The sequence below is a fragment of the Erpetoichthys calabaricus genome, chromosome 5 (genome assembly GCF_900747795.2).
Source record: "Erpetoichthys calabaricus chromosome 5, fErpCal1.3, whole genome shotgun sequence".
In the NCBI taxonomy this organism is placed as follows: Eukaryota; Metazoa; Chordata; class Cladistia; order Polypteriformes; family Polypteridae; genus Erpetoichthys; species Erpetoichthys calabaricus.
This window is the reverse complement of record NC_041398.2, coordinates 12,316,734-12,343,682: the sequence shown is the minus strand read 5'-3', so window position 1 is coordinate 12,343,682 and position 26,949 is coordinate 12,316,734. Positions and strand designations below refer to the sequence as shown.

The window sequence follows — 26,949 nt, the reverse complement described above, 5'->3', positions numbered from 1 at the left end:
TAAAATTCTTATAAACGCCTCTTCTGACGATTTAATTAATGCTTTGTCCGAAATAGCCTGTAATACTTTAAAAGGTAATATACCTCTTTCGCCCAAACAGTTTAAGCTAATCAAGAAGCATAAAACATCTGTCAGAAAAATAAGTGACAGAAAACTAACCTTAAAAAAGAAGAAAGCTATTCTGAACCAGAAAGGAGGCTTTTTGGGAGCTCTTTTAAGCGTCGCCGTGCCATTCATATCCAGTTTATTAGCTTTTAGAGCATAAACATGGAATACGCTCAAAAAATGTATTTGGTCCCGCAGCAACAGATGTCTCTTTTTCAGCAAAAGAGCGCTAACCCGAACGATCTCTTGAGTGCCACAGAAACTGAACTGGACAAAGAAATGAGAAACGTCCTGCAACGCTGTGATATAGGGGCTGACGAGAAGGTGAAGCTTTACACTTCTATCTTGCAGAGATATCTGACTCTAGTTAAAAAGGCTGATAAAGAAACTAGCAGTCTGACGCTCGTATTACCAAAAGAAGAAGAAAATGGCGAGGGGGCCCTGGATCAGTCAAGGTGTCTGAGGACAAGGTTTGGCAAGAGGTTTTGAGAAGCTTGCCTGTAAAAGCAAAGAAAATGTTGAATTTGTTTTACATAAAATGTCCGTCAATCCCCATCACGCGTTTTGGAATAATTGTGGAGAGCTATTGTTAGAGGGTAAACCTTTGGTCGGATCCAACATGTTGGATTTGGTCCGTAATCTGACCGCTTCTCATACAATACCTGAACATAGGAGACCGCGGGGGTGGAAGGAATTTGTAAACGCCATGGCCGGTTTGAACATTCCATTTTCTGTCGTACCTAATGATGAAACGAGACAACTCCTTGAAAGTTTTAAGCCACCCGCTCATCATACAGAAGTTACCCCCTACCGACTGAAACCGAGAAAAAAAAGACTGGAATGGATCGCTTATTAATTTGTAAAATGATTTGTTTATTAAATACAATTTTATCTCATTACAGAGTGTCGTCATCCTTTAACCGTCTATTGAAATATTTACAGGTCTCTGATCTTTGCACGCAAGGGTACTGATAAAAGCAGAGTCCCGGCGAAGGAAGCCAGGAACGAACAAATTTAGAGACCATAGAGTCATTACTGTTCACGTCCTCCGAATACTTTTTTATTACAGAGGTGTACGGGAGACCTTTTCCTCTCTGAGGCCGTGTTGACCGCATTTGTCCGAGAACCAACTTTGAAGCTGTCGGTTATTGTAAATGATTTGTTTACAGTTTTTGCTTAAGAAACGGTAAATGTCATTCGGGAAGTAGATAAAGTCCGGAGGATTTCCATAGGAATCAAAAAACTCCCCATTTCCGTCTTCTGTGAGGTAAATCCCCAGCCACGTGTTCTCCGGGTTGGGTTTGACGGTGAGTATTCACTACAAACATGGCCGGTAAGACGTTATTTTTTTCCGGTAGTTGATCACACGCCAGCACACCGCGGAAATATCTTTCGGTGTAGGGGTCTTGGGACAGTAGTTGTGTTAATTGTTTTGTATTCATGGTGCTTATTAGTAGTCATACAGAACATTAGGTCTCTGGTTGATTTCGATGATGTTGTCAAAGACCGCATATACTATTAGATTGACGGTCCTAGGGAGAGGGACGCGGAAGCGTAATTCAAATCTCATGTTTCCAGTTTTAACTAATGAAAAATGATCACCGCATTCTTGATCGGGGGTTAGATCAAAAGCGAAAAGAGTATATCCTTGCGAGAACTCTGAACGGCTGATAGACAGAGCTTGATCCTTCAAATGCTTACCAGTGGCCAATACCAGATTATAATATTCTCTGGCACTGTTGCCGCTTACAAAGTCTGGTTGAAAAGGTTTGGCGGGAATCTGTTCACCGTCCATGTACAGAGCCAGGAACTCTACATCGTTGTGTTTGAAATTGAACGGGTTACGTGTATAAGACCCCGAAAAGGCCTCATTATCCACCATGCCAATCACCACATACTTTGGTAGTTGCCCCAGAAACAGGTTTTCTTGATTGCATACTCGGATTCCCGCGGGCATACTGAATACTTTCATATTCACCCTTTCCACAGGGTATTTAGCATTGGCTGATGTAAGGGCATGAGCGTGTCCTAATTTCACGGCCGGTGAAACTTTTACTTTTTTTATAAACAGAGAGGCTGATGTTATGATTACTCTGTAACGTTCGGCATCACCGGACATTAAGCAGAATTCATCTTTGTTCCGAACCATTTTAATCTTCACGTCTAGGCCGTTCAATAGTAGTTTTTCCTGGAAAAAGAGATCTGTATGTATGTGCCCCAGAAGTTCGACAGTCCTGCTACCGGCTGTATAGGCACTTCTGTTATTAAAACCGATGTTTTCTCCGGCGGGGTCTGTCTCTTCCAATTTGTTAAGTGTATCTTTGTAAAAAAGTCCTGTAGCAAACTGAGAATGAAGAGTCTCTTGGCTGTAATTTAGCAGACCTTCTAAGACCGCTCGGTAAGGATAACAATTTGAACTCTGCGATATTAGGCGGTCCCCCAGGGTGACATCAACTTGAGAAAACAAACTGGCTATAGGGTAGTTGACAAATCCGACCTTTGCCCCGGCAGGTATATTAGTCCCGTCAGCGTTCACTATCTTTCCCCTTAGGTGTAGAAGAGTGTTATTCAAGTCCAGGTAATCTTCCCCATTTCCGGCTATGAGAAATTCTAGCGTAGCTACTTCAGAGAGGGCTGAGAGTGGTGGTACTTCAACGTATATACTTTTATCTACACTCGTTTGAGTGAAAGGCACCGTAAACAGATCCAGTTCAGATTTGACACACTCTTTGGACATTCTGTGTATGAAAGCCATCTAAAACAATGTCTCTCTTCTTCTTTTTGCTTGCTTTAGTCTTGTTCCTCTTCTGAAGACGTTTAGATAATGCTGTAAAAATAGTGCGCCCGGCCTTTTTAGCTGGCGGGGCCTGACGCGACCCCGGTGGTCTCTTGCGTTTTGTCTTTCTCATGACCATCAAGCCCGCTCCCTCCTGCTTTTCTAGGACTCCACCCGCAGCACTGGATATAGCACCTGTGATCACATCTTTTACAATATTTTTTAGCCGCGGATTTGATATGTGGTTTTGCGATGTCAAAGCCTTTTTTAAGGAGAGGTAAAGCTCTTCTAAACAATCCTCGAAATATACCTCCAATCCCCCCACCATACATTACAGGGGATCCAGAGAATCCCGGTAAGCCATTACCCCGCTTGGGTCTGATAATATTGGATGTAAGGTGTTGGGTCCTGGTAAGTCCTCATTGTTTCAGTCGTGCATACAATGCCTGACGGGTCTGAAATGCAACTTCACTATCACCTTACCAAACTGAAATGGCACGTTTTTGTTCTGGTCCGTCTTTATTTCAATAGTCACTGTGTCAAAATGATTCTTGCTGACTAGGGCATAATGCGGTTTGTCATATGTGATGGTTGTAATTTTATTAGCCTGATCCTCTATATGAACACACCTCAAAAGGGGTACGTAGCTGTCTCCGACTCTCTGATGAGATACCATATCCCCGTACACATACAAAGTGTAAAAGCCGGCCCTGATGTCGGCGGGGAAAGGTGCCTTATAAGTTAAACCCCGAGTCTGATCAGGATGCGCTCCTAATATTCGACCCAGCTGTCCTTTCAAGTGTATAGTTTCATCCTTTTCAACCGGTACCACGTAGACTCTTCTTTCCACAGCATTATAACTGAATTTCGCAGAGCTCTCGGAAGGGACAAATCCAGCTGCAACATCTGTCAAAGTGGGCAGGTTTAAGGTTGTCGAATTCATAAAAGACAGTAGGTCGTGAATACCTTCGTAATATCCGCATGGAATGTAGTAATGTTTTTTTACCCCCGGAGCTGAAACGTAGAATTCGTTATCCGGTTTGTCTATGGTATTCCACGTATGTGGGTACTGAATTTCGGCTAGACCGACTTCCCAAGAACCTTCTAATTCTATGGGTTTAGCAAGCTTCGTCGTGAAATTGGATATTGTGTTGTTAGGGAAAATGTCTGAGGACGCGTTGCTCGGTAGAGTCACAAAAAAACTTTTGCGCTCCATGGTATATCGCTAGAGAATGAAGAGTCGATTAGGAGCATTCTGGATTTTATTGAACATCTTGGGCTTGGCTCTCCGGTATCCAGCTGTTAAATTTTTCTGGCCAGCCGAGCCATTTGACTAAAATGAGTCGTTTTTTATTCTTAACTTTCCTAGCCAGTATTTTTTCAATCCTGTAAACGTCTGTGGATCCGAATTTAATTTTCTGTAATTCAGGGTCGTAAAAGGATCCTACAATCTCTTCACCATCGTAGTCTTTCAGTTTGTACACTGCCGGTTCCCTAGGTACAAGTTCAGATACGGTAAAGATTTCATCTGAAAATGATTGCTCATAACCTTTCTCAAAAGGATGTCTGGTTTTAGACACCCTAACTGTGTCTCCTACTTTGAACTTAAACAGCGGCGGACCCGGGGGGCTGGCTACGCCGTATAAGTTTTTGAAAACTTTCCAGGAATTTAATGCGTTAACATCGGAAGGAGCCATTTTTATGCTTCGATGATAACTTTTGTTGTAAGAGTATACTAGATCCGGCAATTTATCGATGTAGGCTCTCGTGTTATAAGCGCTGAAATATTTCCACATTTTAGATTTTAGTGTGCGGTTAAATTTCTCCACCACAGAGGCCTTTAATTCGTTTCCTGTGGTGAAATGTTTTATTCCTATCTTCTTTAACAGTTTTTGAAAATCTCGGTTGAAAAACTCTTTACCCTTATCGGTCTGGAGCTTCTTTGGAGTTCGACCGGCACTCAGAATGTCTTGGAAGGCTCTTGTCACTTCCTTACCCGTTTTGTTCTTCAGGGGGCGTACCCACGCGTACTTAGAAAGTACGTCGATACATGTTAACAAATATTTATACCCCAGATTATGCTCGGACACATTTGTCATGTCCGCTAAATCCAGCTGCCATTGCGAGTCTATATCGGATACATAAACCTTATTTCTCCTAAAATGCCTTCTAGCGGGTTTGTGAATTGTATAAGCATATTGACCGGATAACCAATCCGACACCTGTTGGTCATTACTTTTCTGACCCGAAACCTCAAGAGCTCTTTTCAAAGAGTCTTTTCCCCCCAAAGCTACCAGGATTTGCCGGGTTATAATAAACTTTTTTCAAGTAACCCTCCATCGTCGACGGTGAAAGAAAAATGTCAATGGTTTAAAAATCAAATGAGTCTTTATTGTTAATTTTCAAAACAACATTGTTTAAATTTCAAAACAGCATGATTAAAAACATTATTAAAATTTGAAAACAGCATGATTAAAAACATTATTAAAATTTCAAAACGGCAGTATTAAAAAACATGATTAAAACATTTCATAGAACAGGAACATTGAGTGCAGACACTTCGTCTGATTTTTCTAAGTCATACTCCCCGTAAAACCCCAAAGGTGCATCGGTCGGTTCAGAAAAATGTCTTTTAGAAAAGGCATCGGCTATTTCACGTATTTTCGAGTAAGAGGGATCGTCCATGTTGTGAAAGGCTTGTACAATGGCTTCGCTAATAGAATGTTCTTTTTCCAGTTCATCGATGGCATTTTGCACAAATGAATGAACCTTGTGAAAAGGCGGAAAGATGTTGAAGCAACCCAGAGTCTTTAGATAGATAGATAGATAGATAGATAGATAGATAGATAGATAGATAGATAGATAGATAGATAGATAGATAGATAGATAGATAGATAGATAGATAGATAGATAGATAGATAGATAGATAGATAGATAGATAGATAGATAGATAGATAGATAGATAGATAGATAGATAGATAGATAGATATGACCAGGCTCCTGAGCCATGGTTTGCGGAAAACAGTCAGAACCTCTTGAAAGCGGCCAACCCGATAAACAGAGTCAGGCTCAAACAGACACGTATGCTGCGTCTGGCTGGGGTGATCTATGAAACAGCCATGACAGGTGCTTTTTAGGTCCCGATCGACTATTATGTCCAGCAGAGCCGCAATCAAACTCTTGACCAGTTTCAGAGTCTTTCGAAGTGTTTGACCCAGGGGCCCGTCAGTTTGCTCAATGTCCATACTCTCATAATCAGCATGCCGGGACGATGGCTTCCATGCGGACAGAGCATCTACCAGGTTGTCCATGGCCTCTTCTTGCCGCATGGCCTGCACGGCTATCTCCTCAGCTCCCGTTAGGCTCCTCCGAGCATCCTCAGCAGGGACAAAATGGTCAGGTACTGTACGGTTCTCCAGGAGACAGTCCAGCCAATACATATCATCAGGGGCGGGTAACTGAGGTTCAGGCCAATAGATCTGGTCGTTGAGGGCATCAGAAGATCCGGCCAAGACGGTGGGTCTGAAGGAGAGTTGTTAGGGACAGAGTACCCGGATTTAGGTACGATGTCGTCGGGCCAAAACAGGCTGTCGCAGAGCGCCGTCTGTTCCATAGACCAACAGGTCTGATCAGGAGCGTAACCGGCGGGGTGTTGGTTGTCACCCGACCAAAACACATCGTTGTCTGTCAGCATCTGGTCAGCAGCCGAGTAGCAGGGCTGTAGGTTAGTGTCGATCATCTCGTCGGGAGTAGAGTAGGCGGTGTTGGCTTGAAGGTTAGCCGGCCAAAAAAGGTAGTCAGCGGCGGACGTATGTTCCATACCTCCGGAGCTTGGTTCTTCGGAGCGCATCAGAATGTCGAGGACTTCTGCCACCTCAGAGGCTGAGAGAACAGGGAGACGACCGGACCAGCTAGCACCAGCTTCAGTAGGGTAAGTATTTGAAGACATCTCGATAGGTTTTTAGGTTAATGTAGACTGGGGGGAAAAGATCTCTGTATTTATCCCCACTCACTTAGGGGTGGTTGCCTCCCAGTTTTCCTCCTCCTCCGAGCATGAATTATTCAACATGCTAAACTCCTCCTCCAATTTTCTTTTAATTCTTTTCATCTGGTCAGACAGTTTCCCTTGGTAAATAGCTTCATCAATATTTGGCATAAGAGCTTTAAAAAAAGTCCAGTCTTTTATAGAAAAATTAATTTCAGTCACTCGCTCCTTTAGCACATTTTCTTTATCTTCCTCCTCTTCGTGACTGGCCTCGTTATATTCGGGAAGGATAGGCTCCTTCTTGGAAACAGCGATCGTGAGCTGTCCATCAGCATTTCTTTTCAACTCTACCCGGCACAAAGCACAGTTAGAGTCGTACCAGACTGAGCTGAAGCGTGGTTCCCGTAACTCCCGTAACGTTCTTCTGGACACCCTGTTTGCTTTCTTAGGAGCGTTCACAAGACCGTCCATTCTGTTTGCTTTTGTGTGTCGTGGCGTTTTCACTGAATGTCTAGAATTTTATACAAGAACTCTTTCGGCTCCTCCCACAGTCGGTGGTGAGAGACACGCCTCACCCCTAACCCTATAGGCGGATTGAGAGATAAAGGCGTACCTCAGGGGCGTGAGTATTGTTAATGGGGCGTGATAGGTGTCCGATTTACGAAAGACCCACCCTAAAAGGTGTGGTTTAGAGATGATCAATTATGACGGTGTTCCAACCCCGCATGGGCGGGGTATAGTTCATATTTTTATAGTTTCATAAATTTTCATATTTTTATATTTTCATAAATTATGTTTTTTATATTTTCATATTTTCATATTTTATATTTTCATATTTTCATATTTGGGGGCGGGGCTTAAAGTCATAAATCAATCTAACACCTCCTTTGACAGTTGCTTTCTGTATGTACTACTTTTGCCCATTGAATCAACATTTAATAACTCATCATGATAAAGTGAAGACGTCTTAACAGAAAGGTTAATAAATTTATTAAAAATCACAAACTAAAATCTCTCCCTCTTAGTCATATTTAGACCTTTCCTGTGTCACTCTGAACTGCACTCTGGTCCATCCTGTCACCTTGAGACGTGTCCAGAACTTGAGTGGAGTCCACCACTGAACTGAGTGGCCGTCGTTTAGAAAGTCAGTCGTGTTTCTGTATCTAGAAGGTCCTACAAATCACACTGCGTGAAGTCCAATGAACCCTCTGTAGACCTTGTTGTATATGATTGTTTCATGATGCTTTTGTCCATTGCTTTATGTTCGGGTGTTGATTACTATGGTCTGTGTCTTTTGTGACGTATGATGGCCGGACGGAGGCTGTGGTTTTAAAAAGCTCGCTATATGGAGTTGTTGGTTAAACAGAGTTAACAATAAACAGCATTCGTAACGTTATTCTGAGTGTGTCGCTACTTCAATCTACAAAACACTACAATTGCTGAACAAGGATGGCTGAAAATGTCCTGTTTGTTTCCCTGCCACCCCCCGAGCCTTTCCTGCCTCAGCCGGGCGAAGCGCCTGTTCCGTGGGACAGATGGAAGTCTTCATGTCAAACGTACCTGCTTGCGGTGGCTTTGGACGCAGTTGCTAGTGTAGACACAGAGCCATTCTCCTGCATTGCCTCGGCTCAGAAGGACTCCGTGTCTTCCAGACTCTCGGTGACGGTGACACATACGAAGTCGCTATTGGGCTCCTTGACGGGCACTTTACATAAAAGCAGGTCGTCCTTTCGAAACGGCTACAGTGCCGTCAGCGGACGAGTCTCTTTCGCAGTACGTGGCTGACTTAAAGGGTTTAGCCGAGTCTTGTAAATGTGACCTTCTCCATGATGAAATGATTAGAGACCACTGATTGACAAAACTCCTCTTCCTCTGGTGCGTGAGAGGCTTCTTTTGGAGGATGATGACTTGACGCTCAGTAAAGCGTTGACTTGCGTGTCAAATAGAATCATCTTCTCAATGTCACATAAAATAAGTGAAACACAGATGTCTTCTGCGAATCCCTTACCTGCTGTTCAGACAGTGAGTGAGCCACAGGGCGCGGAGTGTAACTGTGTGTCTGACTGTCAGTCTCAAGCATCAGTACAGCAGATGACACCTCATACAGCTCAGTCTCGCCAGCGCTGTGGACATTGTGGTTCTACTAGACATGTGTCTCGTGCCGTGGACTGTCCTTCACGAGGACAAATACGTAGGTGGTGTCGAAAACCCAATCATTTCACAAAATGGTGTAGGTCAGCACCAGAGCCTGGAAATAGTAACTGTACACAGCAAAAACAACGCTCTGCTGAGTCCTCCCTGCAGTTATTCACACAGTCTGTTCCTCTCTACCCGGGTTTCGTTCCTGTCCCGTGTACCTGGATGATGTTTGCATTCATCTTCTGCTTGACACAGGAGCTAAAGTGTCACTTCTAAACATGGCCACCTATACAACATTCTTATCACACTTACCACTTCAGACACCTAACCTGTCCCTCTACAGATATGGCAGTTCCAGAATTGATGTGGTGGGTGTTGTGCGCTGCACTGTAACGTATGGCACAAACACTGTGTCTGATTCTCCTTTCCATATCACAAGACAAGGTAGCAATATTTTGGGCCTGGACTTGTTCACCAGTCTAGGGTTCACACTACTGGACAATGATGGGTTAACTATTCTGGATGTGACATCACGGTGGCATCAGAAATGGCCTACCCTGTTCACTGGCTTAGGACATCTTAACACATTTACACACAAGCCGCTGCTTAATACAAGTGTCACTCCTGCTATTCAGCCTCTGCGGCGTGTGCCCCTCGCCCTGCGGGATGCTGTCACAACAGAACTACAACACCTCCTGACAGATGGCATTAGAGAGCCAATCCACGCCTCCCCTTAATATCAAATTTGGTCACAGCAGAAGACAAGTCAGGAGGGCTGCGGTTATGTGTGGATTTAAGGGCAGTAAATCAGGCTGTCATCCCTGATCGTCACCCCTTACCGACCATCGAAGAGCTCACCACTCACTTCCATGGCTCAAAGGTTTTTATAAAGCTCGACCTTCATCAAGGTTATCTTCAAGTTCCTCTGCACGAGGACAGCAGTGATTTGACTTCATTCACCTCCCACGTTGGAATTTTTCGTTATAACAGAATGCCATTTGGCCTGTGCTCCGCTCCCAGTTGTTTCCAAAAAATAATGTCCAGTATCCTGGCAGGAATTCCAGGGGTGGTTGTTTACTTGGATGACATTGTAGTCCATGGGCCAGATAATGCTGTCCATGATGAACGTCTGCAAGCAACCTTTGCAGCTCTTAGCCACCACAATCTTACCTTAAATGCAGATAAGTGCCTGTTTGCTGCACATGAAGTGGACTTTATTGGGTTCCACTTGTCAACTCCAGGTTTATCACCCCTTCAGTCGAATGTGGAGGCCATTCAGCATGTTCCAGCACCTACTTCAGCTTCACAGTTGGCCTCATTTCTGTGGATGACAGGATACTACATGAGATTCAGGACACAATACTCTGCACTCACTCGCCCCTTCGGCAGCTGCTTAAAAAAGAGACATCCTGGAGTTGGTCGTCGGACTGTGCAGAAGCCTTTTACAAACTTAAAGAGTTGCTTACTACTTCACCAGTCTTGGCACATTTTAATGTGGACAGTCCAACTATTGTAACTTGTGATGCATCTGCTTCAGCAGTAGGTGCAGTTCTCTCACAGATACAAGATGGAGTGGAGACGCCTGTGGCTTTTGCTTCCCGCGCATTGAGCCCTGCTGAACAGAAATACTCAGTAGGGGAGAGGGAGGCACTCGCATGTGTATGGGCCTGTGAAGAGTGGCATACCTACCTGTACGGGCGTCCATTTACTTTAAGAACTGACCACCAGGCCCTAACATCTTTGATGTCCTCTGCTGGTTCAGGTCACAGGCTGCTGCCCATGCACCGCTGGGGTGAGCGTCTCCAGAGGTACAATTTTAAGTTACAGTTCACCCCAGGACGAGACAATGTAGTGGCTGATTTGTTGTCACCTTCTGTTTGTCATCCCCCTACCACTATGTGAATTGATCATGAGGAGGATCTGATTCACTTGATGCACTCTCCACTCCAAGATATGGTATCACTCCAGGAACTTACAAAAGAATCTGCATTGGATCCAGTTTTCACAGTCCTACGACAGTATGTTGCTAATGGCTGGCATTGGAAGTGCCCCCTAACCTCCAGTCTTACATCTGATTTAAAGATGAGCTTTCATGTTGGAATGAGACTTCTCTAGCTTGTGGACATCTCACGGTTGTGCCCAGCAGCCTCAGGGGTCGGGTCCTGGCCATGGCTCATCAGGGCCACCTCGGAATTGTGAAACTAAAGCAACGCTGCAGGTACCTAGTCTGGTGGCCTGGCATTGACTGTGACTTAGAGGAGCTGATGTGCAACTGGGCACCATGTTTAACAAGTGGTAAGACTGGCACCCACCAATGCCTCCTCTCCAACCCTTGGCCTGGCCTGATCAGCCTTGGCAACACATTCAAGTAGACATCTGTGACAAATTAAAAGGTGTGCCACATCACCAGTGCTTCTTGGCAGTAGCAGACGACCTCCACACAAAGTGGCCAGAGGTCACTCCCATGGGTCAGTCACAGCGGAGTCCTCATTGGTTTCCTGGACACACTGTTTGCTCGCTGGGGTTTACCAAAATGCATTACAAGTGATAATGGTTCGCAGTTCACATCTGCTGTGTTCACTGATGTTGTCCAAAACCGGGGTATACGCCATATTAAAACATCCTTTTATCACCCCCAGGCTAATGGAGGGGTTGAACGCTTTAATCAAAGCCTCAGGGCTCACCTGTCGCAGGGTTTCTCTTTTAGTGAAGCACTGTCACCGACCCTGCTGCATTATAGAGCTGCTCAGCATGTTACGACTGGGGTGTCCCCAGCCAAACTTATGCTAGGCCATGAGCTGGAACTACCCTGGCATAGACTTCGTCCTCCTACAACATTGTCACCCACCAAGTCAGCTGAGTCAAATGTGCAAAAACGACAAGCAAAGTCCCAGCATGATTTCAACAGGAAGAGGAGAATACGGATTCCCAATTTCAAGGTGATGGACTGGGTTAGGGTCTGCCGCCCATGTCGCTCTAGCAAGCTTCACTCCTTCTGGTCATCACCCCTGCAGATTAAGAGCCAGCTTGGGCCTGTAACCTTTCAGTTAGTGGATGGGTCTCGGTGGCATGTCAGCAGGCTGCGCAAGGTGCCAGTCCCTTCAGGATCTACTAACTTCATCACGGGCAATCCTACCTCAGATGACACAACTTGGATGTCCCAGGCCCCCCTTCTTCTTCCCCTGAATACGGATCCTCAACCCACTGCTAGCAGTGGAACCCCAATATCTCGAGCAGCAAGACTGCGTTCAAGGCCTGCCCGCTTCCAAGACTTTCTAACCTCTTTTCACACCTAATTCAATTGGTGGGAGAGGGGGGGAAATGTTGTATATGATTGTTTAATGATGCTTTTGTCCATTGCTTTATGTTTGGGTGTTGATTGCTATGGTCTGCGTCTTTAGAGACGTATGACGGCCAGAGGGAGGGGTGTGATCTAGAGGGACGCTGTATGGAGAGTTGGTTAAACAGGGTTAACAATAAACAGCATTCGAAACGTTATTCTGAGTGTGTCGCTACTTCAATCTAGAAAACACTACACTGTGTGATAAAATATACGTCAAATTCAAACATTTCTTTGGTTTTCATTAAATTTAAGCAATTAAGCGATTCCAGAAGTGCCGTCTAACGGTGAGAGAGAGGACTGCACTTGAATTCTGATGTCTGCTGACGGCGGACAGGCCTCTCCACGTGACATACAGTATATATACAGTAACACAGCACGCCACTGGGTCGTCTATTTGTCACTCTGTTGTCACTCTCAGCAGCTCCTCTGACAGGTTTTCTGCAGTACGTCTCTCAGTAAACTCACAACAGCCCAGAAGGCAGGATGTCATCTTAAAGTTTCCAATAAAGTGACAAGTGACAGACACGTATGAGCAGGTCGCTCTGGATGTCCGGCAGTCAGTTGTCAGGCAAACTGCTGAAGCTTTTTTTGACCCTGTATCGCCACAATGCACACTCCGTGTTATATAGTCGTGGAGTAATTGTTTGGGATGAGGTTTATATACTGGGGAGAACATACATGGGGTTTAAGGCTGAACAAAAGTATTTAAATCCTTTGTCCTCCACAATGAAAATGGCTGAAAGTCACGGGCTGTCATTTTAGCAGCTCCTCGTCGACACTTATCTGTCTGGCTGCGGTCAATTGTTTTGGAATAAATGTGCTTATTTAAGTTTGAGTGGCAGAAGGCTGTGATATACCTGCAGTTTTTGAAAAGATAGTGGATGCTGCAGCAGAAGTTCATGATTTAAAATAGGACACTTTACAAGGGTCTGTGGATGGCAGCCTGAGGAGAGAGGGCGAGCTGGACGGACGGCTGAGCGCTTCTTAGATGTCTGTGCAGGTTTGGTGTTGATCCTGCTCTGCTCTGACGGATATTTTCATTTTACAAATTCTGCACTCAGCTTTGCAATCTCCAATATCATTGAAAAGTGGCCAAATGCTGTTTTGTTTTCAATGTTCGCTCATTTCTTCTCTTTTTCCCGATGTGCTTGCATTTAATTGCATTAAATACCTGGGAGTGCAGCTGGACGATAAATTGGACTGGACTGCCAATACTGATTATCTGTGCAAGAAAGGACAGAGCCGCCTGTACTTCCTTAGAAGACTGGCATCCTTCAACATCTGCAGTAAGATGCTGCAGATGTTCTATCAGATGGTTGTGGCGAGTGCCCTCTTCTACGCAGTGGTGTGCTGGGGAGGCAGCATTAAGAAGAAGGATGCCTCACGCCTGGACAAACTGGTGAGGAAGGCAGGCTCTATTGTTGGCATAGAGCTGGACGGTTTGACATCCGTAGCAGAGCAACGGGCACTCAGCAGGCTCCTATCAATTATGGAGAATCCACTACATCCATTAAACAGTGTCATCTCCAGACAGAGGAGCAGTTTCAGCGACAGACTGCTGTCACTGTCCTGCTCCACTGACAGACTGAGAAGATCATTCCTCCCCCAAACTATGCGACTCTTCAATTCCACCAGAGGGGGTAAACGTTGAACATTATTCAAGTTATTGTCTGTTTTTTACCTGCATTTTTTATTACTCTTTAATTTAATATTTTTTGCTGCTGGAGTATGTGAATTTCCCCCTGGGATTAATAAAGTATCTATCTATCTATCTATCTATCTATCTATCTATCTATCTATCTATCTATCTATCTATCTATCTATCTATCTATCTATCTATCTATCTATCTATCTATCTATCTATTTCAATCCTACTGCAAGTCTCTCAGTCGCTCTGTGTACCTGGACTGTACCACTAAACTCGCTGTCTTCGAGCGTCTGCCCCTTTCCTTCTTTCACATAATGGTATGATCCTAGACTTTCTTTACTTTTGATTGGCCTAGTGGTGTGCCCATCAAAATAAAGTCCCGCCTCTGCATCCTTGGATATTCTGCGGCTGAAGTTTGGGCTCTCCCCGACCGGAGTAGGCTCTAATCGTTCACTGCTAAGAATCGGCTCTTAGAGGCGAACGACACATCACGACACGCGGTCATTTACACGAATTCCACATACTCAATGGTAGAAAAATCACAACAACAGTTGCAATACATTTTTTAATAAATGGCTTCTTCTTCAATTTCCATTTTTCTTGGCGACCCCATTGTAGATATCGCGCTCCACAGGTTGAGCCACACTGCTCTAAGGCTAAAATAAGAGGCAACTGTGCCGGTAAGCGGCAGCGCGCAGCTTCACTGATGAGGGCCAAACTGCGGACAGCATTGACATGGACCTTCAAGCTTGAAAGAAGGAAAAAAGACAAGCCTTTAACAACTGATTAAATAAGCTAACTAATATGTTCTGCTGTAACTTTATTTATTATCATTAGGGCATACAAAGAAGCACTGGCATATAAACCTACATGCTAACCTAACATATATCTGTGTGTGCACATATAAAAGCGTCACTCGTCTGTCAGGGCTAAGCTGCTGCTAACTTCACGGACATCGATGTGCAGTGAAAGGTCCGTAACCTTCAATAATCAGCTCTTAACCCCTATATACAGTGGCTCAGACTAGGTAGATATCAGAATGCGTTTTATTTTACTGTTATTGTCCAAAGTATTACTGAACCCTAATAAATGTAAATGCCATTAAGTGCTTATATATTTGATGTGCCAGCCTAAGAGCCTGCCCAGTACTCACACAGCCAAAGGCCCTGCCTGCAGTTTGTTTGTCTTCTGTCACTGAGCGGCTCAGCACCGGCGTTCACAAAACAAGATCTGCCTGTGAAAAGGCTGTCAGCCCAGGGCCCTTCTGCTGGAATAAATGGTGTCCTTTTAAAGTTGCCTCAGGCCTACACTTTTCATAGCTAATAGCACTAAAACTAATAATAAAGCATATTGATCCCTAATCAAAATTCTCAACATTATCCACCTTAATAAAAGGAAACGTGTCGCTGTGTCTGTGTATCTGCATGTGAATTGTTTTCCTATGTCTCTCTCATTCCAACAGATGGCACAACACAAACATTTGTAGTAATAAAATTAATGGCATTTGTCACTCCAGCAAATGGTACATCACAAATACTAACACTGCTTTTATGAATCCAACACCAAATGGTGTGTAAAAGAGACATCATGTTAAGTTTGTCATTCCAACAGATGGCACATCTCAAACATTAACATGGCTTTTTCAAATCCCATACTAAATTATACAGTACACCCCCAAATTTCACGGGGGTTACATTCCTAGAGCACCCGCAAATAGTGAAAAACCGTGAATTTTGGTTGTGCTTAACAAAATGCCTATTTTTATAGTTTAAATCCTTAATATGCCCTCAAAGGACTTTAATTTAATTTCATACTCAGCTTAATACAATACCTAAAAATAAAGAATGTAAAGGTAAACCTGCATACTGCACAGTACTGTACTGCTATGTCTCCCGCAGTGCTAGAATGTAAAATCCCGATGTTACCGCTATATGTACTGTAATTCACACAAGTGCGTTTTCATTACCAGAAGCCGTAGAAGGTGCCGGGCGTTTCAACAGCATTTTGGGGCTTTAACTCTTAAACTGCCACATACTTGGGGGTTAATGCATCTCTGCACTCCAAATACTTTTTTGCTGCTCTTTAACTAAACGTCACAATTTACAAAGAAATGTGAAATTTAATGGAACACATTTTTTTTCCTGCAAAGAGAATCACAATTACTGCAACACTGATCATTTTACACCCTGCTAATGAACTGTATAAACTATTTAATAAACTACGTGAACAATATGTACAAAGTGCAAGTGACGCCATTGATGAAATCACCGAGCCAACTGCTCTTGAAGTGCTGCACTCGAGCACACAGAGGTAAGCGCTGACGCTGGCAGGCCAGTCTGGTGCAGCGGCTCAATGACAGGGACAGCAAGGCTGCAGTGCTGCAGGGTGTCACGTTTGGGTCACAGAATTGCACAGAAACACAGGAGATTGTAGAGACAGGAACTTTATTCAAACACTTCAAACAAACAGGTCTCTTTCAGAAGTAAAACGAGCTCAGTATGCAGTTAGTTATCGATTAAAGAATAGACAAACATCATAGGGGAGCACAACTGGAGCAGAGGATGTCTGGGGGAGGAGAGAGAAACAAAGCAATCAGCCCAATAGGACAGGTGCTGTTCAGGCTTTTAAGTAAGCGTAGCGTCGTGTGAGAAGCATATCACATGACAGAGCAGCCACAAGTAAGTCCAGCAAGTAAGGGAGCAATGTGAAGGTAGTCTATCAGTGTTTTTTAAGAGGGTTTTTTTGAGGAATGTCTGTGTCTTCTAGGTGTGCGTTCAGGGGGCTAGCATTGGTCATGAACTGGCTGCTCAATGAATGTACAGCACTGACTGATCAGCTCCTGTGTGTTCACAAATTGCACTTTGAAACGACTATAGCTGGCTGTGGCGGTTTAAGGGTTAAGAGGAACATAACGAAAAAAACACGAGAACACTCAGCTGGAGACGCATCACAGCCAATCAGCAGCAAGGAGAAATGAATAACGCTGTAGCGGTCCGGTGCCGCTAAGATTCACACCGTTGCGAAGACGGCGATTTATTTTTGTGGTGGAGATTCCAGGGACACAGCCAGCATTGGGCCAACCTGCACACACTCACAAACAGAGACAAAAACAAAGCAAAGCGGAAATCAAACAGCAAATAAAGAATGTAATGAAAACAAATGAAAACAGCGATACCACCCCTGTTCACCTTATGGTGATTACACATTAAATACAACAAAACACAAATAAAACACACACAGTAAATCATGAAAACGACAACGGATGAAATGTAACGATGAAAATAGCAAGTCCATAGATCCGCATGTTGAATGGGAATGTAAAGATAGTCCTACCGCTAGTTCATGAAATGGTGAAGACTGCTGGATGGATTCAGGAGCGCTTCTATCTTCACATGATGGCCATGAATCCATTTACAGTCCTCATGTACACAGGCAGACGGCAGACAATCCAGACGTACGAAACGATCGAGAACTAAATGAATAAGTACAGGTAACCAACAGAAGGCAGGCAGACAGACAGGAACTTGAAACACAAATGACAAAAACTTTTTTTTTACTGTTGGTCACTGGCCCCCTTTTTAAAAGCCGCCCTGACATCCTTTGACCCCAACATCCCCAGCATCCTCAGCAGAAGACCAATCAGAGACACCGCAGGGACTGCTGGGAGTTGCAGTTTCAAATTCTGTTGGCTACTTTCAGCATCCCAAGCTGCGTTTTCCTCTACAGTTGCTTCCTGTTCTCTCTACAGCACGGATTTCCACGAAAAAAGCCATTAAAATTGTGGTGGATATTTGTGGTTTCCACTAACAATTTTTAGATAGGTTATCAGGAAACATCCGCGAATGACTGAGGCCGCATACTCTGAACCGCGACTTCGCAGGGGTCTACTGTATATAACAGAGACATACACATTGTATTTGTCATTCTAATATTCTATACATTATATTACTACAAATGTTTGTAATGTGCAATCTGTTTATTAATACCTGACTTTCCTTCCAATAGGTGGTGCTCTGCCAATGATAACGCTGAGGCCCACGCTGATCAATTATATTTCATCCCAGATTATTAAATGCCACATTCCTTTGACATTTTTATACTTTGCCTTTATTTCTTGAGTGACTGAAGTAAATATTAGAGCAATGGATGTTGGAAATGACTGCTTTCATGCTGAGGGTGTTATCAACGCTGAGAGGTTGCACTTGAATAATAATAACAATAATTCTTTATATTTTTATTGTTCTTTTCTCACAACTCAAAGTTCTTCTACACAGTGAGTGGGGAGCCACTTCAACCACCACTAATATGCAGCATCCACCTGGTGATGTGACGGCAGACATTTTTATACCAGTATGCTCACCACACATGAGCTATTAGAAGATGAAGTGGTGAGGGAAACAGTTAGCTAATGAGAGACAGGGGACAATTAGGGGGGCACAGTGACAAGGCCTTGGAGGGCAATTTAGAAAAGACATCTTTATGGAGGACACACAGGGATCTTTAATAACCACAGAAAGTCAGGACTTCAGCATAACGTCTCATCTGAAGGACAACACCATATTTACGGCACAGTGTCCTCGTCACTGCACTGGGTCATTGGGATCCACATTCAGACCACTGGGTAAGCCCCCTATTGGCTTCACCAACACCTCTTCCAGCAGACACCCAAGCTTTTCCTAGATGGTCTCCAATCCAAGTACTGGCCAGGCCTGAATATGCTTAGGTTGAGATAGATGACCTGATCTGAAGTGCATGTGGTGTGTCCGCTGACTGCAGAAGAGCAAGAGCGGCAGAAGTAAGACTCCCTTGGTTGGGAACTGGAATGAAACCAAATGTTATACGAGCCTTCATGGGTCTCAGAGACATCTGTACATTTGTTAGTGCTGCTGACAGCGAGTCCCAGTGTGGGACACTGAGAAGTGACAGGCTGGAGGGGTCACTGTTATGTACTTAAGTGGAATGAGTCTGAGGTGGGCTATTACAGAGGGACTGGCATCAGGGCATCACTTATATCCAATTGTGTGACTCGGATCTGTGTGTGTTAATCGTAGAGTGCAGGAGTAGACGAGCCTGTTCAACAGACCTGATTAAGTCTCACAAATCCAGAGATAAAACGACTTGAATAACCAAGAAAATCTAAAAAGCTGTGAAGGAGCCGAGAGCGGCGAGCGCCTGCTGTGTGTTACGTGTGTGTGTGTGTGTGTGTGTGTGTGTGTGTGTGTGTGTGTCTGTCTGTCTGTCTGTCTGTGTTTATTAATGTATCATATTATTCTGTTTCTTAAACTGAGTTGGCTTCAGTTGGGGTCTTTACTGAATAATCTGATAAATTCCTGGCATAGACAAAGAAAAACATAAACATTCATTATTGATAAGCAGGAAATGACAACTTATTATGGGATGGATAATTTGTTTAATAAAGATGACTAATATGTAGTCTGATGTGCACTTTAGTGTGTAATAAATGAATAAGAAATACTGACGTGAATGACACTTTAGCAGACCCCCTGTGACAGGTCATCTCTTCTCTCACTTGGTCGTCTTCACTCTCTGAGCTCCTGTCTCACATTAACTGTTCACCCTCAGTGTCTCCTCAGATGTTCTCTCTGTGAGCTCTCAGCTTTCTCTATAAATCTCCTCCTCCTCCTCCTCCTCCTCCTCCTCCTCCACCTCCTCCTCCTCCTCCTCCTCCTCACTGAGCTCCAACAAACTTTCACTTTCCTTTCTTCACAAGTCACTTCCTTGTTCCTTTGACTGATTCTCTCTGCCTGCCTCTCCTCAGACTGACGATGGCTGAAGCCCAGCTGTTTGTATCACAGGACAAGTTCACCTGCTCGTTGTGTCAGGACACCCTGACTGACCCCGTCACTATCCCCTGTGGACATAATTTCTGTCTGAAGTGCTTAACCAACTACTGGGATCAGAGCCAAGAGTGCAGCTGTCATCAGTGCAGAGAAAACTTCACCACGAGGCCTGCTCTGCGAAGAAATAATCTGCTGAATGAAGTCATCAAGAAGTTAAAGAAGAAAACAATCAAACCTCCTCCTCCTCAGAATTATGCTGGCCCTGGAGACGTGGAGTGTGACTTCTGTACTGGTAAGAAGTTCAGAGCGGTGAAGTCCTGTCTCACCTGCATGGCCTCCTACTGTCAGACTCACCTGCAGCCTCACTATGAAGGAGACGCCCTGATGCACCACAAGCTGGTTGATCCTGATAGAAATCTGAAGGAGAAACTCTGTGAGAAACATCAGAGAAATCTGGAGATATTCTGTAAAACTGATGATTCCTGTATCTGCCTGATTTGTGTGGTGACTGGACATAATGGGCATAAAATGGTCGAGCTGGAGACGGAAAGAGAAGAAAAGCAGGTGAGTGATGTTTAGTGTTTTATTGAAACTGTTTGAATAACTTTGAGTTAAGGAATTTGTACATTTAATGTGACAGAGAAATCTCTTCATCTCCAGTAAAACTCGATTATCTGTCACTTGATTAACTGTCAGGACTAAATAACAAAAACCCAACCTTGTGCACGCCAGCGTCTCCTGATTACTACTGCGAGTTCTGCACATTGGAACAACATAAATCCCAGTGTCCGTTACGTACCTTCAGCTTTAATGGCGGTTTGTAGCTTTTCTCTTTTGTTATAATTAAACTAAACGACTAAACATTGTTATGGCCTATCAACATATGTATGTGCTGTTTGAACTTATTAAACGTTTACGAAACAGCAACAGCTCTTCAAGTATTGCTTCAATGATGGAGTAGGAAGGCCAACAGTGAACGATAGAAAGTGGGATGCTGAAATAACTGAAAAATGTGTTGAAAATGGAAACCAGTGACAGTAACGTTATTCTGTATTAATGTTAATGGTCTTCTGCATTGTCATTTTCTTCATATATTCTGTTATATCAGGTTGTGTTAAAATATTGTGGTGTGCAGGCAGCTTGTGATGCTCTGTATGGGGGCAGAAAGGGCGGAAAGCTGTAAGTGATGGGACTGGCTGAGGGGCTTCTGTTCTGTGAGGGGTGGACAGGAGAAGTGAGGAGAGAAGTGAAGGTGTGGAGCAGGGAGTCAGGAGACAATAAGCAGGAGTGTTTGTGTATCAAAAAGACACAACGAGAGTGGCAGGAGATCAACTGATCGGTAGGGAAAGCTTTCTGTGATTGTTTAGGAGGTGAGCTCTGTAACCAAATAACGGAGTGTAAGACAGGACACCGCTTGTGAGGGAATGAAGACTCAACGTAAAACATAGAAAACTCCAGGACCTCTGAGTTGTATTAGCTTATTTCGCTGGTAATTACAATATTATATAAATTAATTCATTTTGTTTATATATATTTTTTTACGACTGTTCGCTAAACTAATCTACTGTATGTCATTTTTAAAGTAGCTGCTCTGTTATCCGTCTTTTCTCTTATCCATCACAGCCTCGGTCCTGACCCCTGACTGATAATCGAGGTTTTACTGGACTTTATAAACCTGATGTTTCAAGTTCAGAGCATTGGCTGCTGGAGTCCATCCTGGTGAGACTGGTGCAAGTCATGAAACAGCTCAGGATGAGATCCCCAAGATGGCCCACAAACAACTGAGTTCTCTCCTCACAGCCAGCTGAGTTTCTTTCTGCTCTGATCAGTTTCTCTTTTGAGTTTCTAAGGCAGTGGGATGCCAACTATAGCCTGCTGTCTAGAAATGTCCACTTGTAGTTGTGCGAGCGTCACGTGAGCTACGCGTAGAAATGTCTGACATTCGGACCCTCCTGAGGTGTTCTTAACAAGATGATGTTACAGTTGGCTGATGTCAGCGTAGTAAGTGAGCACACAATGTCATCCTAAACATAATTCAATAGAAGGTCTGACACATCGATAGACACACTCTGTACCGCTGACACTTACACGCTGAGTGTGCTTAGCTGCTTGTCTGCCTTTGTGGTGTTTGTCCATTTTTAAAGAATCAGAGTTCACATTTGTCTGATCTCAGGGCTGTTTAAGAGACACATTATTGTCACATGTCAGTCTGTATTGTACTCCAGAGTTAAGTCTACGATTCTTACAATAAGTTCAGCTCAGAAATGTCAATATACTATTCTTGTGTAGATTTTCTGTTTTTAATGATATAACTCATCAGGCTCTTCATTAGCGTTCTACATGGCCTGTTAAAGCCCACTGAGACACTCCTTGGGTGATTTGTGGATATCCAAGAAAAGAGAAATTGTCTTCTTTCCAGTGTGAGGTGCGCAGAGTGAAGAGTAAAGCAGACAGGCCTGTTCCTTGCGCTGCTCCAGTGTTGCTCACACAGTACTTGAGTCTGCCTGACAGATAGTCCATCATCAGGACACCACAGGCTCACCCACCTGCACATCTCTGAGCTGACCCCTTAACAGGGATGGCTGGGTGGTCTTGAAGGCTCTGGTGAAACCAAAACACATAAACATAATAAACATCTCTCTATTATAAGAGAAGAGACGTGATCTTTCAGAAGAGACTTTTTGGAAGTCCAGAGAGACGGAAGCAAGATCAGCGAGATGGAGACTTTGGCCATTGCGAAAGTCTACAAAAAATTATAGTAAAGATCGCATTTACACTTGTAGATCGTCTAATTCGTGTTGCCATCACGGTAAAGTAGTGTTTCTTCCCAATGAAGAGGCCTCTTCACGAAAATTAAAAGATTTGTGGTTTGGTGAAAGTGAAATCCATGTACGCAGTCATGCTTGAGTCACAGAGTGGCACAGATACACAGGAGATTTTAGAGACAAATGCTATTCAGACACTTCAAACAAACACAAGTCTCTTTCAGGAGTGAATCAAGCTCCGTGTGTAGTCGGAGGGGACAGTTCTGTCTCTCAATTAGAAGAATAAAAAATCTTCCTGTCCATAGGAGCGCATCTCGGGAGTGGGACCACCACAGGAGCAGAGAATATCATGGGGAGAAGAGAGACAAGGCAGTGAGACAAAAGGACAGGTGCTGTACAGGCTTTTAAATGTTTGAAGCGCCGCATGAACCAAACCTGCGGGTGGGCGAGCGAAGTGAGCAGGGGGGGGAGCTCACTAGTTTAATTAAAAGTAATAATCCGTCACTTAAACAAAACACCTGAGGTAAGTAACACACAAAAAAATATAATTTCTGATTTTTAGAATTTCTTTAAGTTGCCTTCTTCCTGAATTCAACAGAATCGTTTGTGTATTTCGGTATCTTACTTGACTCCAGAAAATGACAACGGCAGACAACGTCCTCACATGTCTGACTCAGGATATCAAATGGCCTTGTAGATCCTATAATTACTGACATGACTTGTTGAAGTCCTCCTGGCCTTTCACCAGTTTCTTTACTGTACACTCCAGTTTGTTTTTATTATTTTTAGTGTTGTGTGAACTTCACATTTCCCAGTTTGTCGATGTGATGTCTTCTAAATGTAAAGAACTAACTCACACACCAGTGAGCCTTCAAACTGTCTTCTGGATTTGACGCACTCTTCAAACCCAAACTCAATCTTATATCAATTAAATTAAACCTTTCTTTTAATCTTTATTGTCATTCCTGTTTATTAAATCATATCTAAGTTGTATCATGAAATGTCAAACAAATGTGTTGTGAAAATATCAGGAGTCAGAAAGAGAAGAAGAAATCACAAAGTGAACGTGAATTCTTATTTGACCACACGTGTCCTCTTGCGTGTCCAAACAGAAACAGCTGGGGGCGACACTGAGTGACATCAAGAGGAGATTTGAGGAGAGAGAGAAGACACTGAACGAGATGAGGAGGGCGATGGAGGAGATGAAGGTGAGTGGAAAATGATGGCAACACTTCATATCAAAGAGAGGAGAAATAAATGAGAACTTGAAGAGCAGCAGAGCTTCACTGGTGATGATGAGTAGGGACACGAGAAAGGAGAGTTAGAGAAGACGTTGTGTGGTGTCGTTCATGGCCTTTCATTGTTGACAGAATCCCAGGTGTTATTCAGTGGAAACTCAGACAGCATACAACAAATGAATTTCAAAGTCAAAATAAAAATAATTTAAAAAATCAGAAAAAAAACAGAAATCTAAACAAACAAAAAAAAATTAAAAAGTAAAAAACTACCCAACAGGATTCACACTGCAACCCAGAAAAACAGAGAAGATCCGAGAGCTGGGCCAACATTCCTGATAATTTAGAAAAACAAATAAAAAACAAATCAATAAATAGGCTGAATATTTTTTTCCCCTGCTATGGATGCTTATTTTAAAGTTTTATTAATTAGATCGTGCCATATTTTATAAAGGATTTGAACAGATCTTCTTAGTGAGAATTTGTTTTTCTTAAATGTCAAACATCAGTGACCCAGTGACTTATCACAGGAGGGCTGGGGGTCTTCAAGTTCAGGAGGACAAGTCCACAAGCTCACAATGTGGTCAAGGCAGTTACAGTCAATGTGTCCTCCTCCACTTTAGTCCCCTCTGGTAGCCCACCAACCACAGCTGTTAGTGAGTTAGGAGTGATTGTGACCCCAAGGCTGTCTGATTAAACATTCAAACATTTTGGCCCTAAATGATGTTTCTTTGTTGTCCTCCTTAAACATGTTGCCCTGTGAGGCTGGAGCTCGATTGCCACACTCGCAGGTTGGATTCTTCCCAATTTTAAATGAGATTAATGTGATCGATGAAAGAGTCAAAGTCAAATGGATGAATTCTTCGCACATATGGAGCTGGAGTGTTTTCTATGTATGATTGACTTCCACTCCTCTGAGATATTCACTTAAAGGTCTTTTTCCCACCGTATCCTAGGACCCTTAAAGGGGAGATTCTTTGAAATGTTTTTATATGTTGCTGAGATGCTGTCTGACTCCTCAGGACTGATCAGGATTTCGTCTGAAAAGGAAATGGGTGGGAGGTATGGAAAATTAGGTAGGTTTTTTGGGTAGATTTTTGTTGTCTGTAGCTTCTGTAAACATTGCTAATAATAGTGGAGCTAACTTAGATGGAAACGTCTTTATTAAATTCCACTGGTTAACATCAGGGCCTGTTGTTTTCCCACTTTGGAGTGAGTTTACAGCATCCAGTAGTTCTGAGAGTGTCAGAGGTTTGTTCATTTCCTCTTCACGAAGAGTATCCAGCTGTTGTATTTGTATAACATCAAAGAACTCCTCAGATTGTGTCTCATCTTCTTTAAACTGAGTAAAATATAAAGACTTACAGTACTTGCTAAATGTGTGACTTATATTTTTAGGGTTTATTACTTTATCTCCAGTTGTGCTGGTAATTTTTGTTATTGCGTTGCAAACTTCTTGCATGTGGATTGCTGAGCTAAGATCTTATTAGCCTTCTCTCCATGTTCACCGTAATGATGTTGTGATTTAAAGATGAGTTGTTCAGGTTCTTTTATTATCAAGAGGTTACATTCTGATTTGATAGCCTGTCTTGTCCTGTATAATACCTCATTTTTAGAAAGGGGATATTCTTGATTTGTTCTGGAGATCGTAATGGTCTTCACTTGTTCATTCTGGTATTTCTCAGTTTTATTAGACTCCACAGCTTAAGGATCTCCACTGTCTGAATGAGTGCAGACTTTACATAACGTACACCTCCAAATGTTTTACTTAACTTTAATATTTTATCACAAAGACAGTAAGATTGTCCAGTGATGGCATCTGCTGAATCTCATATCCACTGTCCTCCATTCACTTTCCATGTGGAGTTTACCACTTCTTCCAATATCTTAGTTGGTTTCTTCCAGTTATTCCAGATCTTCCACCACATCCTCACATTTCAGTTTGGTTATTTGGCAGAAACTCCCAATTGGCTTCCATTGTGATCACTAGTGTAGCTCTGACCCTGTAATGAGCTGGCAGAGTGTTCATTGTACCACACTCTCTGATGCCAAGACTCTTCACACACATTTCTGTGCCCAGACAGACCAAACTTATCCAACATAATTTATTTAACACAGACTCACATTAATCTCACCAACACCATCCAGTGTACTAAAGTACTAAACACAGCTGGTCCAGACCAGTGGGGTGTGTCTTTTGGTCAAAGAAAGTAGGCGGGGCACAATGTGTCACTCAACACTGTGTAGTCCAATCCAGACACAGAGGTGACAGCTGAAGAAGTACAAGTGAAGAAGAGCCAACCTCACAGACCGACCTTCACTTCGTTTTATGTTTTTACGCTCGTCTGCTTTTGTTTTTTCCTCCTTGAATTCCTGCTTATTACTGACGCATGAAATCCCCTCTCTACACCCATGATGACTGACATTTTCAGCCAGGATTCCTTCCACTAGAAGTTGTTCATAGTCTTGTTTCATGTCTTTTTTGTTAATTTGTTTATGTTAATGTTGATTTGGTTTACTATGTGCTTTATTCTTTGTATTTGCTTTTGTCTTTAAGCTGCTCATGTTATGTTCCATGTGGTTTGTGTGTGGCTCACCAAGCGGTGGACCATCTGCCAGTCATCGCCAATCACCTTACCTTTCTGTCTTATAAATCCTGTGAATGTGCTCTGCGAGTTTGTCAAGTTCTTCTTTTCTTTTAGCTGTGCCTTATGCTTTTGTGATTTTCTGGATGTTTCAACCTGTGCTTTGTTTTACAACCGCTCTCTTTAAATTCTGTTCGGAAACGTTTGTTTGGGATTACCTTATTTGGCTCAAAAGAGTGTCTGAGTATGTGGAATACAACTTTATGAAGAATAAATCTTAAATTATATAAAGATTCTATGACGGCCATTTTCTATCTATCTATCTATCTATCTATCTATCTATCTATCTATCTATCTATCTATCTATCTATCTATCTATCTATCTATCTATCTATCTATCTATCTATCTATCTATCTATCTATCTATCTATCTATCTATCTATCTATCTATCTATCTATCTATCTATCTATCTAATGTCCTCAGTCTTATGTGTGGCATAGGCTGAACTTCGGATCACTATGTCATAACTGCTCCTCAGCCTTTTACCAAAGAATTTAAATTGTTCT

At 43.1% G+C, this 26,949-nt stretch overlaps 3 protein-coding genes and 1 long non-coding RNA gene across 28 annotated transcripts in view; 3 read left to right on the top strand and 1 right to left on the bottom strand.

The window, feature by feature from the left end:
- The window catches only part of LOC127527858 (uncharacterized), a 687,118-nt gene that overhangs the window by 462,989 nt on the left and 197,180 nt on the right, over nt 1-26,949 (bottom strand). The window lies entirely within an intron of this gene.
- LOC114644514 (tripartite motif-containing protein 16-like) overlaps nt 1-26,949 on the top strand; it is a 428,510-nt gene that overhangs the window by 204,498 nt on the left and 197,063 nt on the right. For 2 of the 9 annotated variants that reach the window (XM_051927880.1, XM_051927886.1), the window contains exon 2: nt 23,675-23,770. The exons of the other annotated variants lie outside the window; for them this stretch is intronic. In XM_051927880.1, coding sequence (XP_051783840.1) covers nt 23,675-23,770 — 96 coding nt within the window. The remainder of the gene's footprint in view (nt 1-23,674; nt 23,771-26,949) is intronic. 9 annotated transcript variants of the gene reach the window in all.
- LOC114643665 (tripartite motif-containing protein 16-like) overlaps nt 1-26,949 on the top strand; it is a 484,979-nt gene that overhangs the window by 446,665 nt on the left and 11,365 nt on the right. The gene's annotated exons all lie outside the window — the stretch shown is intronic.
- Nucleotides 19,741-26,949, top strand: part of LOC114644753 (tripartite motif-containing protein 16-like) — a 203,467-nt gene continuing 196,258 nt past the window's right edge. Inside the window, exon 1 of the mRNA XM_051927935.1 lies at nt 19,741-20,361. Coding sequence (XP_051783895.1) covers nt 19,783-20,361 — 579 coding nt within the window. The 5' untranslated portion in view covers nt 19,741-19,782. The remainder of the gene's footprint in view (nt 20,362-26,949) is intronic.